This window comes from Narcine bancroftii, chromosome 7 (genome assembly GCF_036971445.1).
Source record: "Narcine bancroftii isolate sNarBan1 chromosome 7, sNarBan1.hap1, whole genome shotgun sequence".
In the NCBI taxonomy this organism is placed as follows: domain Eukaryota; kingdom Metazoa; phylum Chordata; class Chondrichthyes; order Torpediniformes; family Narcinidae; genus Narcine; species Narcine bancroftii.
Genome location: NC_091475.1, coordinates 38,578,101 through 38,595,210, shown reverse-complemented (window position 1 = coordinate 38,595,210; position 17,110 = coordinate 38,578,101). Strand labels below are relative to the sequence as shown.

Below are 17,110 nucleotides of genomic sequence, written 5' to 3'. Positions count from 1 at the left end.
GCGCAAACAATAATGGTGATAGTGGGCATCCCTGCCGCGTTGACCTGCTTAAGTTAAATTGCTTTGATACATGTCCATTTACTGTCACTTTCGCTAATGGTCCCTTATATAATGCTTTAATCCAATTAATATATTTCTCCGGTAAACTGAATTTTTGCAATACTTTGAACAAATAATTCCATTCTACTCTGTCGAAGGCCTTCTCTGCGTCTAAAGCAACTGCTACTGCAGTTGCTTTATTTCCTTCTACTGCATGAATTAAGTAAATAAATTTACAAATATTGTCTGTTGTGCGTATTTTTTTGATAAATCCAGTTTGGTCTAAATTTACCATTTTCGGTACCTGTTCTGCTAATCTGTTTGCTAATAGTTTAGCTATTATCTTATAATCTGTGTTTAGCAAAGATATTGGTCTATATGACGCTGGTGAGAGTGGATCTTTCCCTTGTTTTAGTATCACTGTAATTATTGCTGTTTTACATGAATCTGGTAAGTTTTGTGTCTCATCAATCTGGTTGATTACATCCAGGAGGGGCGGTATTATTAGATCTTTAAATGTTTTGTAGAATTCTATTGGGAGTCCATCCTCTCCTGGTGTCTTATTATTTGGTAATTTTTTTATTATCTCTTGTATTTCTAGTGTTCCAAATGGTTCTGTTAATTTATTTTGTTCCTCTATTTGTAGTTTTGGTAGTTCAATTTTAGTCAAAAATTCATCTATTTTCCCTTCTTTCCCTTCGTTTTCAGTTCGGTATAATTGTTCATAGAATTCTCTGAAGTTTTCCTTAATTTCTTTTGGATTATATGTAATTTGTTTGTCTTTTTTCCTTGTTGCCAATACCATTTTCTTAGTTTGCTCTGTCTTAAGCTGCCATGCTAAGATTTTGTGTGTTTTTTCACCTAGTTCATAATATTTCTGTTTTGTCTTCATTATATTCTTCTCCACCTCATATGTTTGTAATGTTTCATATTTTATTTTTTTATCCGCCAATTCTCTTCTTTTGGTTGTATCTTCCTTTATTGCTAATTTTTTTTCTATGTTTACTATTTCCCTTTCCAACTGCTCTGTTTCCTGATTATAGTCCTTCTTCATCTTGGTTGCATAACTTATCATTTGCCCTCTAATGAATGCTTTCATTGTGTCCCATAGTATAAACTTGTCTTCCACTGATTCCGTATTTACTTCAAAATACATTTTTAATTGTTTTTCAATAAATTCTCTAAAATCCTGTCTTTTAAGTAGCATGGGGTTTAATCTCCATCTATACATTCTTGGAGGGATGTCCTCTAGCTTTACTGTCAGTATTAAGGGTGAATGGTCCGATAGCATTCTCGCTTTATATTCTGTTTTTCTTACTCTATCCTGCATACTAGCTGATAACAAAAATAGGTCTATTCTTGAGTATGTTTTATGTCTCGTCGAGTAGTATGAGTATTCCTTTTCTTTTGGGTTTTGTTTCCTCCATATGTCCACAAGTTTCATTTCTTGCATTGATTTAATTATAAATTTGGTTACTTTGTTCTTCCTGTTAATTTTTTTCCCCGTTTTATCCATATTTGGATCCAAATTCAGATTGAAATCCCCTCCTATTAGTATGTTCCCTTGCGTATTAGCTACCTTCAAAAAGATATCTTGCATAAACTTTTGATCTTCTTCGTTAGGTGAATATATATTAAGTAGATTCCAAAGCTCTGAATATATCTGACATTTTATCATAACATATCTCCCTGCTGGATCTATTATTTCCTCTTCTATTTTAAATGGCACATTTTTGCTAATTAATATAGCCACTCCTCTTGCTTTTGAATTATACGATGCTGCTGTTACATGTCCTACCCAATCTCTCTTTAATTTCTTGTGCTCCAATTCAGTTAAGTGTGTTTCTTGGACAAATGCTATATCTATTTTTTCCTTTTTCAGCAAATTTAGTAATTTCTTCCTTTTAATTTGGTTATGTATTCCATTAATATTTAAAGTCATATAGTTCAGCGTAGCCATTTTATATTTTGTTTATCTTCTCTTTCCGTTTTTCCATCATTACCTTTCCTCCTTTTCCATTTCTGTTTTCTTATTTTCAACTCTTTACAAGACAACATTCCTACAACATCCAACATTTTCCTTATTCTCCTATTTCTATCTTCTTTATCCCCCAATCTCCCCTTCCCCTCCTGAGTTGTCCTTTATCCCTTGTCGGACAACCACATCTCCCCTCTCCATTTGGATTTGCGAATCCACTCGCAAGCGTCAACTGATTTTGCAGTGACCGCTCTTTTCCCCCACCCAGCCCCCCCCAGAAAAGATTTCACTTTTCATATGTCACAAAGGTCACTCTTTTAATAGTTTGCCCTACATTGATGTAAGACTCATTGGTCTATAATTCCTATGATTCTCCCTATTAGTTTTTTTAAACAAGGGGATTAAAATTGCAGATCTCCAATCCTCCAGCACCTCCCCTGTGGCCAAGGAAGATGCAAAAATTATTGCAATGCTCCGTCAATCTCATCCCTCCCATCCCATAGCAACCTGGTCATATCTCATAAAGCCCTAAATGCTTTGAAGAATATCCAGCCCTTCCTCTTTCTTAATCTCATCTTGGTTCAGCACAAAAGCTTGTGATATATTCTGACCTCACCTTGACCATGGTCCTTTTCTCTGATGAATACTGAAGTATTCATTTAGGACCTCTCGAAACTCCTCAGCCTCTAGGCACATGCTGCTTCCTTTATCCTGAGGTGGTCCTACCTTCATTCTCCTTATCCTTCTGTTCATGTATGTATAGTTTGTCTTAGTATTTTCCTTAATCCTGCTCATCCCCGGTTCTAGCTTTCCGAAGTCCTTTCTTTTTCTTTGAATATTTTATTTATGATTTTTCCAAACTCAGACAATTCCAATAATTCACAGTACAACAATCACATTCATCAAGTATATTTACATTTCTTCTATTAAGTCTGGTTTTATCCCCCCTCCTCCCCACAACACAAAATAACTAAAAAAAAGAACACATTAACCTTAAAGAAACTTAAATTACATAAAAATGCAAAAAACGCTTTTTTTTAACATAAAACAATCAAGTCGATTGTTTCAATTAGGAAAAAGAAAGAAAACGAAAAACACATTAATCACAGGGTCTGTTGGAGCTCAACATCCATCCTACAGGTCTCTTACATTCATCTCAACTTAGCCTGATTGGAATAGAACACCCCCCCCCCCCCCCCCATCCACCCCCCTGGAGAGGAAAGACAAAAAAGGTGGGAGATGGAGGCAGGCACCGAAGCACAGGGGACTGCGCCTATATCCTTGCAGCTATGTAGTACAAGTAGGGTTTCCAGATTGTAAGAAAAGTTTCATATTTTTTCCTTAGATTTTAAGCAACTTTCTCCAAGGGAACACAGTTCTGCATTTCCATATTCCAACACGCAATGCCCAAAGGAGAGTGTGACTTCCAGGTAACCACTATGGACTTCCTGGCCACCACCAGAGCGATCAATACAAATTGGATTTGAAATTTAGACAGCTTCGTTGTAAGTCTGTACCATGAGTTAATTTTTGTGGTCTTGCTGTCACAACACATCCGATCAGTGCATTTTATGTATCATAGCACCTAGATCTGACTCCCATCTGTGCCTTGACCTATGAAGTCCCAGTTTCGGGCTTCCCACTTGAAACAAGGAATACATTGCCGAAATAGATTTTTTTGTGTTTCCTCTTTGAATCAGAGTCTCCATGTCACTTCACTCTGGTAGGGCCATGGTTGGATCCAATTTGTCCCTCAAGAAAGATCTTCACTGAAAGTAGCAAAAGAGTGTCCTATTTGATAAATCATATTTAATTCTTAACTGCACAAATGACATGAGCTGGCCCCCATTCATAACAGTCCTCGATACACCTGATCCCCTTTTGGCATCAGGTATCCAGGATCTTGTTATCAATAGTTAATTATATTACATTATTCTGAGTCAGGGGAAGTTTTTGGAACTTCTGTGCAATCCATTGGTTAATTTTGTTCAACACATAAAGCATATGTTTTTGCAAGTGGTTGTCTTTCCTGCCCGATAACAATTTGGCATCCCATTTATAAATAAATTCTCCTGCTACTCTCTCACCTTCCATGTGCAGAACAATTTGTCCCCAGGATGGTGTACCTCCCCCTTCAAAGAGTGAGTCGATCCACTTTGACTGGGCTGCCCAATAACATTTTTTTGAAATCTGGTAATTTCATTCCATCCAGACTATAGTCCCATGTTAATTTCTGCATGGAGACCCTGGCTACCTTTTTGTTCCAGAGGAATCTATTTATCTGTGTGTTGAAGTTTTGAAAGAATTTCTGCAGCGACGCTATGGGCAAAGTCTAGAAGAGGTATTGGAGCCTCGGCAACACATTCATTTTTACACAATTGACCTGCCTATCAATGTGATAGGTAAGGTCATCCACCTATTTAAGTCCTCCTCAATTGTTTTGGAGCAAGGGGATGTAATTAAGATTGTACAAATTTGATAAATTGTTGTCTACCTTGAGCCCCCCAGGTACTTAATCCCAATTTGTGGCCATCTCAATTGACATTTTCAATTCACTGTAGTCCCCCTTTATGAGTGGCATAATTTTGCTTTTATCCCAATTAATTGTGAACCCAGAGATATCCCCATAATCTTCCATCGTGGAATGAAGCTTGGCCAATGAGTTTACAGGGTCTGTCAGATATATCAGCACATTATCAACAAACAGATTGATTTGATGTTCTTCCTGGCCCATTCTGAAGCCCTTAATGTTTGGATATCGGCAAATGGCTTCCGCCAACAGTTCAATAGGTAACATGAATAGAGCCAGAGATAACAGACAACCCTGTCTACCAGATCTAGATAGTGGGACGGCTGAAGATACTACCTATTGGTCACAACTTTAGCCTTGGGCACGTGAGAGCAGTCGCCCATGTGGATGACAGTTGCCCACCATCCCCCGAGAGAACCAAATAGCCACTAGTTTCCCCATGAGGTGTTGAGCTGGAGGAACTGGTCCCTCAATTTTTGAAATGCAGCCATAATCCAATTTATAAAAATTGGTCCCAACCCTATTTTCTCCAGCACTTTAAATAAAAAGTCCCACTCTAATGACATTACTCCAGTCATCCCTTCTGTTCACTGCGATAATCAGCATCAGGACATTTGCCAACACCTTCCTCAGGGTCGCTTATGAATTTGCCAGCACCACCAATAGATCAGACTGCTGGATTTGCACTCGAGCCCCAACACACGCCACTTACACTAACCCTGCTGGATGACTTTGAAATGAAGTGTTTTGCATGGACCTTTCACGTCTGTGGACTTGTGGGGACCTGAATGGCAGTCCCCCACCATTCCTCTCACCACTATATAACATCTCTTCCATCGATCCCTGATAGGGTGGTCATTTCAGGAATTGGTATTTCTCTCCCTACAATTTGACCTCCACCTGAGTCCCGACTCCCAGAGCCATTCCACAGCCGGTGAGCAGACCAAATGAGCTTGGTTCCACCCTTTCAGTCGGTCACAGCGACTGCGAGCGAGACTGGTATCCAGGTTCCCCAGTGACCACTGCCGATGGTGCCGCTAATCTGGGGGCTCCCTGGACTTTGAATGGGACCCACCAGATTTGTTACCACTGTGGCTACCCATGGGTCCCTATGAGCTGGTACAGTTGCTGCTTTCCAGCATTCTACATCCACTCTGTAGACAATTTTGGGGAGCACCTGGCATACCACGGCTGCCAGGACAAGAGGGCCATAAAGGAGGTGAAGAGGTTTTGGATGATAGCCTTTCCCAGGTATGGCACGGCCTGATTATCCTGTGAGGTCATCCAGATGACCAGTGTGCTCGAGACAGTGTCCAACAAAACAGTGGCACTGCAACATACCGAAGACACCCTGATTCGAACGACGGCAGAGCTGACAGCCATCAGGATGGTTGCCCTGCAGAATCGGATGGCCCTGAATTACCTGCTTGGTGCTGATGGTGGTACCTGTGGTGTGATTGGTAAGAAGTGCTGCAGTTTAACCCTGATGAATCAAGGAACATTGCCCACTTAGCTGCTCATATTCGGGACACGGTGGCTGCAATTCAAAAATTGAGAGACCAGTTCCTCCAGCTCAATACCTCATGGGGAAACTAGTGGCTATTTGGTTCTCTGGGGGCATGGTGGGCAACTGTCATCCACATGGGCGACTGCTCTCATTCTCGTTGCTATTGCCTTTGTGGCAGACTGAGTGGCTGGACAGGCAAAATTGCCGTACTGAATGGCTGGGACAGAATGGTGCGGGCTCCTCTTCTTTGCCCAGGAGAAGCTTGTGTTTGCAGACCCATGTGGGTTGACGAAGCGTGTTGCTTCCCTGCTGGCATGTTGCCAGAAAGACAATACTGCAGCTTGAGGCACGCTGACATCACTCCCCTTTGTGAGACGCGCTGACATCACTCCCCTTTATGAGGGGCATGATTGTTTAAAATAAAAACCAGTTGGTAGTTGACTCTTCTCTGGTAAGTTGTGTTTCTTGAACTCTGCAGTTAGTCCCACTAAACTGGTGACCCTGATGGGTGCTCAACGTCTTTTGAGCCCCAACAATGAAACGTAGTGAGAAAGCCTGCAGAATGGATGCCACTACTGCACTGCACACTGTGGCTGTGAAACTGGCCACCCTCTGGCCTCACAGACCACATCCATGGTTCCAGCAGATAGAGGCTCAATTCCACATTAGGAACATAACAAATGAAGCCACCAAATTCTGGCATGAGTCACCTCATTAGATGAAGATTCTTCTGCCAAGGTAGATGATTTTATCAACAACCTGCCTGAGGAGGATCAATACAGTGCTTTTAAGGCACAACTCCTCGCAACTTTCAGCATGTCTGACCTGGAAAGAGGCATACGCTTACTCCATCTTGACAAATTTTGGGGGACAGAAGGCCATCAGAAATAATGAATGAAATGCTTGTGTTAGCATATGGGCATTTTGACTTCTTAATGTTCAAGGCAGCCTTCTTAGAACGGCCCCCTCATGACATCGCCCTGCTGCTCTCTTCTACTGACTTCTCCAAACTAAAGGAAGTGTCAAGGGAGGCAGACAGACTTCACAGGGTACCGCAGCCTCTCATGGCAAAATTTCAACAGGTCAAAGTTTCAACAGGTCACTTTGGATGGTGAAGTCAATGTAACCACCAGTTCTACGACATTTCACAAGCTACTGAAGAAGAAAAAGCCATTGGAGAACAGTGAGTGGTATTTCTACCATAGAAAGTGGGGCAGGAATGCGCGCCGCTGTGTGCCACCGTGCACTTACATGGTTTACTCCAGGGAAACAACAACACCAAATGCCACTAATGGCCTCGGTGGTTGGCGACCAAACCGGCCTGTTATATGCCACTGATCAGTGCACGGGATGCAAACTGCTAGTCGACACAGGAGCTCACCTCAGTATTTTCCTACCATCCTCTTACAAGCGAGAATCTTGAGTGCCTCAAGTCGACTTGCGTGCTGCAAATGGCATTATGATTAGCAGTTATTGTACCAAGTCAATACAACTGGTATTAGGTGACACACCTTACTGCTGGACTTACACGCTAGCGGCCGTAGGACAGCTCATTTTGGGAGCGGACTTCCTGAGGGTACATGACTTGTTGGTAGATATGAAAAGGCACAACCACATTCCACACATGCCCACTTTCTCCGTGTGCAAACTCTCACTACCAATGATTTTGCGAACTTATTAGCAGAATTTCCTGAACTACTTGAAAAACTAGTCAACAGTAGTATCTAGCCTATATTTCTGAATTTACATCTGATGTGCACATTTGTCCGGTAAAGACAATGTTGTAGCTGATGCCTTGTCCAGGATAGAGGTCAATGTGATTACAGGAGGCCTGGATCTCCAGGCTCTCGCAATAGCCCAACAAGAGGACCAGGAGACACAAGCTTTCCGTTCAGCTATTATGGACCTGCTCTTAGTCGATCTTCCATTGGGCTCCGACCAGCTGGCCACAACCAATCATCCTACTGTCTTGGCAGAGGAAACATTTTGACCACATTCGTGGCCTGTCCCATCCATCTGTCCGCACAACTATCAAGCGTATGTCCTCAAAGTATGTCTGGCATGGCTTAAGGAAGGAGGTCACTAACTGGGCACGAAAATGCCTCTCCTGCCAGGCAGCTAAGGTTGAACGGCACACCAGAGCACCCCTTCAACTACTTCCACCTAAAACTCAAAGGCTTCAGCATGTACACATAGGCATTGTGGGCCTGCTGCCCTTGCCCAGAGGTCAACGGTATATACTAACAATGGTTACCATTTTACCTGATGGTCGGAAGCTACACCAATGATGGACACCATGGCTGAAACATGTGCTCGGACTTTTCTCTTGACCTGGGTTGCTCAATTCGGAGTACCAGTCCATCTAACCTCTGACGGGGAACTCAGTTTACTTCAACCTTGTGGGCAAACTTGGCGAGACTTTGTGGTACACAATTACACCATACTACACCTTATCACCCACAGGCTATTGGGCTAGTGGAACATTTCCATCGGCATCTGAAAGAAGCCTTGAGGGCAAGACTCAACAGGCTTCATTGGGTAGATGAGTAACCATGGGTGCTGTTGGGTATTAGAATGGCACCTAAGGATGACCTGGAGACCTCTTCAGCAGAATTAGTTAATGGCACTCCACTCCTAGTACTGGTAGACATCACTCCTTTTCCAGCCAAAGATAGATCACCGCCTACACTGCTGCTCTCGACTCTACTTCTTACGTCTTTGTTCTATGTCCATCCCACGCTACACTCCTGCACCATCCTTACGAGGGGCCTTATGAAGTGCTGCAGCACACTGGATCTACAGTGCTATTGGACATTGGTGGTCGACCAGAATTTTTTACATGAGACAGACTGAAGCCTGCACACATGGACATTACTGAACCTGTCCATGCTCCACCTCCCAAGCACCAGGGACACCCTCCTAAAATACCCAAAGTTGTGACATTGCAGCTGTGCAACGATTAGGGGGGTGGGTGGGGTGATGTAGTGGACTGAGCGGCTGCACAGCCGGACAGGCAGAATACTGCGCAGAGCGGCTGGCACGAAATGGTGCGGGCTCCCCTTCTTTGCCCAGGAGGAGCCTGCGTTTGCAGACCTGCATGGGTTGACAAAGCATGTTGCTTCCCTGCTGGCATGTTGCCAGAGAGACAAGGACTCTGCAGCATGCTAACTTCACTCCCCTTTGTGAAGCATGCTGACATCACTCTCCTTTATGAGGCGTGCGATTGTTTAAAATAAAACAGTAGTTGACTCTTCTCTGGTAATCTGTGTACCTTGAGCTATGCAGTTAATACCACTAAACCTATATATTACGTTGCGGTTGCCAGATAATCAAGAGCACGTCTGCCTTTCATTAGTGCTGTATATTAGCATGTAGTTTTAAGTTTAGAAATAGTTATAACCATGATTTATTGGCCTGTTAAGGTTAAGGGTAATATATAAAGATATATTAGGTTTCTTTTCACTGTATTCCATGTGATGATTGGTGAGTGGTATCAGTTCCGAGGGGTGGATTGTATTGCAGAGGGTCATGGCTATCACGTGACAGCACTGCCCATTACCTAGTTAGAAGACACGCCATCTGCCAATCAAGTTTTGGCTCTGCTCCACCAATCAGTGCACACTTGACCATTGGCCCCTCTAAGTACCTTTGTACTTGGCCTTTGTAATCGACTAGATCTTGCTGGCACTGAGCCATTGAAACTCTGTAAATTACCTGGCCTGGACCCTCCAGCCCTCCTGTATTTGGCCTTGGGTCATTGCCGTTGTAATTGATTAGACCTTGCTGGCACTGAGCCATTGGTGCCCTGTAAATTACCTGGGCTGGACTCTGGCACCCCTCCTCCCCCCCCCACCAGCCCTCCAGTACTAATAAAGGGGACCATGTGTTCTCAGCTCTTCCTCTTTGCCATCTTTGAGGGACCACCCTACTTCACTCCAGGCTGAGTAGCATGGAATGGTACTAGAGAATCGTCTGGTGGGGATTGGGAGTGTCTTAGTCACATAGAGCTATGCCTGCACTGAGTCAAGGGGTGGCGGGTATTGTATTGTTTTTTTTCCTTGATTAGTTTATTGTGCATGTGCTTTATCCCTGTTGTGATATTCCCATGCGTGTCATCTGTAAGTAAAATCATTTACTGCCAGACTGTGTTCAGAGTCCTTTTGAGACCTAGCGAATCTGTTCTCTAGCTCACAACAAATGGCCACATTGTAATTCCATGTACTCATCCATGTTCTAAGTTCATCACCCTTTTTCATGATACTCTTGCATTAAAAGTATACACATTTCAACCCATCCAGTGACTGCATTTATGTTCTATCCACTGCTTGCCTTTCCTTATGGTCACACTACCCTTAGCATCTTCCTTTTTACCAACTGCTCCATAATCTAACTTAACACTCTAGTTCCCATCATATACTTCACCAAACTTGCCTCCCCCTTTTGTACGTACTGACTCTTTACTCTCATTTTTGGACTGGTTTAAAAATGAGTATCCAATTTTCTGTCTGTTGTCCTTGCTAATTCTTCAGATTTCTCAACTCCTCTCAATATGAGTGGTTGACATGAATAGTTTCTCTTGTCTTTGGCTCTTTCTTTGTAATTCCTCAAACTGCCAGATATATTCTTTTTATGATATGGAAAAGATTACCAGTTTGGTTGAGGCATATTTTCTAGAGATCATTTATTCTTGAAGATTTAATTAGATTTAAAATTTATAGAGGTCAAACATTGAAATTTGGCTGAAATGTCAGATATAGTTGCACAGGTGATTATTACTTTTTGTCTCCTTTTGGAACTGAGCATCAATATTTTCAAGAACTCAGCTATACCCTATTCAATGCACCTTTGTGCAGTGTGGATTATCACCATGAACTTTAATTTTCTCTATCTATATTAATTGACCGATTCAGTGGCTAATCATGAAAGTTGTGTTCAAAACTTGTATGTGTAGTTGCTGTAAAGATACAGGTAGAATTTTTCCATTCTAATCACCAGGGATCTGGTGCTGTCACAACACTGGTCTATGAAGTGGCAACTAGAATGTAACAAGAATTAAAGGGTGGCTACAGCGATCAGTTTTATCTTTTCAACAGAATGTTGTAGGGCTGATTCCATAATTGCATGGACAGTTGCACAGGCTAGAAAGGAGAAATCATGGATTCATAGATCTGTATTTTCTATTTATTCATTTAGCAGGAACATTAAGGAACTGCTGGCATACTCTGTGGTTGAGAGCAATTTTTAAAAGTGATATATTCTATGTATTTTGTACCATTTTCTTTAGGCTATCTATTCAAATTACTTTCCCTTGCTCTTGTATACAACCTGAAAAATATTTTCTTTTGTGTTTATATTTCATGGTAGGTGTATGCCTGGGGTTACAATAACTGTGGACAGGTTGGATCAGGGTCTACTTCTAATCAACCAACTCCACGAAGAGTATCCAGTTGCTTACAGGATAAATTTATTATTACTATTGCTTGTGGTCAGTCATCTTCCATGGCAGTTTTGGACAATGGAGTGGTGAGTAGTGTCTAGTGAACAGTACAAGTAAGTTGGTAAAACACAAGATTCTGTTGACACTGTGGTGAAGTGAAAAAACACACAAATGCTGGAGAAACTCAGCAGGTCAAATAGTGCCTTTATGTAGCAAAGATAAAGATATACACCAACGTTTCGGGATTGAGCCCTTCACACCTTGATGAAAGCTCAAGCCCGAAACATTGGTGATGTATCTTTATCTTTGCCACGTAAAGGCACTGTTTGACCTGCTGAGTTCCTCCAGCAATTGTGTTTTTCCATCGTTTAATGACATAATATAAAATGTTACTAATTCATAAGTTACAGATTGGTGGTGGTTTTCCTATTGAATTTGTTAATGCTTTCCACCTTTCTGCATTGCTGAGGAATGTCTTTCTGTTGCATGAGATCAATGGCTATTTTATACTTCTTGTTTGGGTGCTCTGTGCCATCCAATAGATCTAGTGGCTGGTATGCTGGGAAGCAAATTGTGACCTGCAGCATATAGAGTATCTCATGCCTTCTTGGACACAATGGCTGTGAATATTTAATATTCAGTTATTTTAGTTACTTTGGAATAAAGTAGTGATTTTAAGACATTATGGAACGCTGCCGTTGGAGAGCAGCAGCCATCATCATGGATCCACACAAGCCAGGACATGCTCTATTCCTACAGCTGCCATCAGGAAAGAGGTATAGGTGTCACAAGACTTGTACAACCAGGATCAGAATCCCTCCTCTATCAGACTCCTAAACAACAGACTCAATCAGAGACTCATTTAAGAACTTTTACATTGCATATTATTTATTACTAAATACAGTCAAATCCCCATTATTAGACACCTATAGGGATGTCGGATAGTTGACTTAGACTCACTCTTTCAATGTCTAATTAATGCATCTGCATTAAGAATACAGTTTATAAACAAAAGACAGTGCAAAATGTATTTTTAAAAAATCAGTATTGCAGTCTTTAATTATATAAAGTTGACTTTAATCAGGTAATTCCCAAACAAAATTTAAATTTAAACCCCAGTCACTGGCGCTGTAACAGCGTTGTGCTAGCCGCTACGCTAACCATGCCACTTCCCCTCACCCTGACAACCCAACTCGCCTCCATGCAAGCATTCTGGTCAGGGCCTTGACCCAACCCGATTCACGTCCACACTAGCGTCCTGGTCATGCCTTTGGTGTAACCTGACTCACCTCCATGCAAGTGTCCTGGTTAGGTCCTTGACATACATTCCTTTAAATTCAAACCCCATTCACAATTGCTGTAACAGTGTTTCACTAACCGTGCCGCCGTCATAATTAGCCTCCCCCCCCCCCCCCTCCCCAGTTTTACAGGTAAAAAAATAAAGATTCTTACAAGGCAAGGATAGGGAGACATTTTGGGAGAGTTACCACAGTGGCGAGTGGGACCAGCTGGCACTTGATCCTGGGCACCACCATTTTATTCAAACACAAATTGATTGAAACTTTGTTCAAATGGCTGCTGTGGGCAGGGCACAACTCGGCTGTTCTGCTGGCTGAACGTTCGGTCGCAAGGGGTTGTGTGTTGCTTCAGAAAACATTTACTAAAACAAATTTTAAACTTTTATTTACATTTTTATTTAAACTTATATTTAAAACTTTATTTATTTACTTACTTATTTCCTCAAATTTTTGTTTGTTTGTTTGAGTTTCCAGTTGATTGAGTGCAAGATAATGGGGATTTTACTGTGTTTATTTTTTCTGTATTTGCAGTGTTTGTTTATTTTTGTTTACATTTCTTTCTTTTGTATACATTTTTTTGAGTACAGTTTTCACTGCCAATAAATAGAAATTCTGCCTGACCCCAGGAAAAAGAATCTTAGGGTATGTGATGTCATGTATATACTCTGACAATAAATTTGAACTTTGAACATGATAAAATATTTTGGCAATTGAAGTACTCTACAACTTCTCTGTACCTTGTGCACCACCTGCCTTAAGTTATGAAATTGCATTAGTATACTCAAAGTTTTTAATGATGGTGGTAAATGTTCCTTTGGTGTGCTTGACTCCCTTGGTGAAATGTCACAGATTACACAATAAATGTTTCCACCCAATTGTATAGTGTTAATTTACAGCCACAACAATAAAATCTGTACGTGGACTAGGTACAGAATCTGAATTAGCATCTATTATCATGAACATGTCATGAAATTCATTGTTTTGCAGCGGCATTAAACTTGCATTTAAAAATAATAAATTAGTGCACAACTAAGTTAAGGTGAGGTAGTATCTATGGTTCATTGTTTATTTTTTATAATTTTTTATTTTTCATACTGTTAACCATATCAACCGAAATATATACAAATGTTTCTCATTAAATATACACAGTGGCATTTTCTCCCTTCCCCCCCCCCCACCTTCCGTCCCCCCTTCCCACCCCCCTCCAAAACCAATAAATATTTAACATTTACAATAAAACCATTAAACAATGTCATCACGCAATGAAAAATAAACAACAAAAATGTGTCATCTACTTTTACACATTGGATCAAGTAGTTTTGTCTTCTTATCATTTTAGGGGGTGGAGGTCCAAGGCAAGCCCTGTCTGTTATGTTCCATGTATGGTTCCCAAATTTGTTCAAATAATGTGACTTTATTTTTTAAATTATATGTTATTTTTTCCAATGGAATACATTTATTCATTTCCATGTACCATTGCTGTATTCTCAGGCTCTCTTCCATTTCCCATTTTATGCATTTTTTTGCTACAGCTAAGGCTATCATAATAAATATTTTTTGCGCTTTATCCAATTTGAGGCCTAATTCCTTACTTCTTATATTACTTAGAAGAAAAATCTCTGGATTTTTTGGTATATTATTTTTTGTGATTTTATTTAATATCTGATTTAGATCTTCTCAAAACATTTTCACTTTCTCACATGCCCAAATTACATGTACTGTTGTTCCCATTTCCTTCTTACAGCAAAAACATATATCTGATAATGTTGGATCCCATTTGTTTTTAAACTTTTGGGGCGTGATATATAACCTGTGTAACCAATTATACTGTATCATGCGTAACCTTGTATTTATTATATCCTTCATAGTTCTAGAACATAACTTTTCCCATGTTTCATTTTTTATCTTTATGTTTAAATGCTTTTTCCACTTTTGTTTGGGTTTATAGCTTATTTCATCATTTTCCTTCTCTTGCAGCTTAATGTACATGTTTGTTATAAATCTTTTAATTATCATTGTGTCTGTAATCACATATTCAAAGCTGCTTCCTTCTGGTAATCTCAGTCTGTTTCCCAATTTATCCTTTAAATAAGCTTTCAGTTGATGATATGCAAACATTGTACCACGAGTTATTCCATATTTGTACTTCAACTGTTCAAATGTTAATAAATTATTTCCCAAAAAACAATTTTCTATTCTTTTAATTCATTTTCTCTCCCATTCCCTAAAGGAAATGTTATTTATTGTAAAAGGGATTAGTGGGTTTTGCATCAATAGTAATTTTGGTATTTGGTAATTCATTTTTTTTCCTTTCTAAGTGAATCTTCTTCCATATATTGAGTAACTGATGCAGTACTGGTGAACTTTTATATTGTACCAGCTTTTCATCCCACTTATAAAGTATATGTTCCGGTATCTACTCCCCTATTTTATCTAGTTCTATCTTAGTCCAGTCTGGTTTTTCCCTTGTCTGGTAAAAATCTGATAAATACCTTAATTTTGTTGCTCTATAATAATTTTTAAAGTTTGGTAACTGCAAACTACCTCGGTTCTACCTCTCTGTTAATTTATCTAATGCTATCCTCGGTTTCCCCCTTTTCCACAAAAATTTCCTTATTATTCTCTTTAGTTCCTTAAAGAATTTCTCTGTTAAGGGAATTGGTAACGATTGAAATAAGTATTGTATCCTTGGGAAGACATTCATTTTAATGCAATTTACCTTCCCTATCAACGTTAGTGGTAATTCTTTCCAATGTTCTAAGTCTTCCTGCAATTTCTTTATTAGTGGCTGATAATTTAATTTGTACAGGTGGCTTAAGTTATTATCTAACCTAATTCCTAGGAATCGGATTGCTTGTGCTTGCCATTTAAATGGTGATTCTTTTTAAAATTCTGTATAATCCGCATTACTCATTGGCATCACTTCACTTTTATTTGCGTTGATTTTGTACCCCGATATTTCTCCATACTCCTTCAATTTTTTATGTAATTCTTTTATTGATATTTCTGGTTCTGTTAGGTATACTATGATGTCATCTGCAAATAAACTGATTTTATACTCCTTCTCCTTTATTTTTATCCCTTTTATTTTATTTTCTGTTCTTATCAGTTCTGGCAATGCTTCTGTTGCTAAAGCGAACAATAATGAACCTCCCTGCCTAGTTGACCTACTTAATTTAAATTGGTTCAATACATATCCATTTACTGTTACCTTCGCCAATGGTCCATTATATAATGCTTTAATCCAATTAATATATTTTTCTGGTAGATTGAACCTCTGTAATACTTTGAATAAATAATTCCATTCTATTCTGTCAAAGGCTTTTTCTGCGTCTAAAGCAACAGCCACTGTTGACTTCTTATTTCCTTGAACTGCATGAATTATATTAATAAATTTACAGACATTATTCGCTGTTCATCTTTTCTTAATAAATCCAGTTTGATCTTGTTTTACTAATTTTGGTACACAATCGGCCAATCTGTTTGCTAATAATTTTGGTATCATTGTATAATCTGAATTAAGTACATATGATGCTGGTGTTAGTGGATCTTTCCCAGTCTTTGGTATTACTGTAATTATTGCTGTCTTGTATGAATCTGGCAAGTTTTGTGTTTCTTCTATCTGGTTCATTACTTCTAGGAGAGGAGGAATTAATAACTCTTTAAATGTTTTATAGAATTCTATTGGGAATCCATCCTCTCCAGGTGTTTTATTGTTCGGCAGCTTTTTTAATATATCCTGTACTTCCTCTATTTCAAATAGTTTTATCAGTTTGTTTTGTTCCTCTTGCAATTTCGGCAGTTCAATTTTAGCTAAAAATTCTTCTATTTTATCATCTTTCCACTCGTTCTCAGTTTGATATAATTGTTCATAAAATTCCTTAAAGTTCTCATTAATCTCTATTGGGTTATATGTAATTTGTTTGTCCTTTTTCTTTGATGCCAATACATTTCTTTTAGCTTGTTCTGTTTTAAGTTGCCAAGCTAATATTTTATGTGTTTTTTCTCCTAGTTCGTAATACTTTTGCTTTATTTTCATTATGTTCTTCTCTACCTTATATGTTTGTAATGTTTCATATTTTACTTTTTTGTCTGTCAATTGTCCCCTTTTTGTTATATCATCCCTTTTTACTAGTTCCTTTTCTGTACTTACTATCTCCCTTTCCAACTGCTCTTTTTCTCGATTGTAGTCTTTTTTCATCTTTGTTACATAACTTATTATCTGCCCTCTAATGAAGGCTTTCATTGCGTCCCATAATATAAATTTGTCTTTCACTGATTCTGTATTTATTTCAAAATATGTTTTAATTTGGCGTTCAAT

General features: G+C 39.5%; 1 protein-coding gene across 17 annotated transcripts in view; it reads left to right on the top strand.

The window, feature by feature from the left end:
* The window catches only part of LOC138738776 (RCC1 and BTB domain-containing protein 2-like), a 241,865-nt gene that overhangs the window by 110,132 nt on the left and 114,623 nt on the right, over window positions 1–17,110 (top strand). For 16 of the 17 annotated variants that reach the window (XR_011341728.1, XR_011341726.1, XR_011341732.1 and 13 more), the window contains one exon: window positions 11,419–11,577. The exons of the other annotated variant lie outside the window; for it this stretch is intronic. Coding sequence is in view for 8 of the 16 variants with exons in the window: in XM_069889680.1 (XP_069745781.1) it covers window positions 11,419–11,577 (159 nt within the window). In the remaining 8 variants the exon portion in view is untranslated. The remainder of the gene's footprint in view (window positions 1–11,418; window positions 11,578–17,110) is intronic. 17 annotated transcript variants of the gene reach the window in all.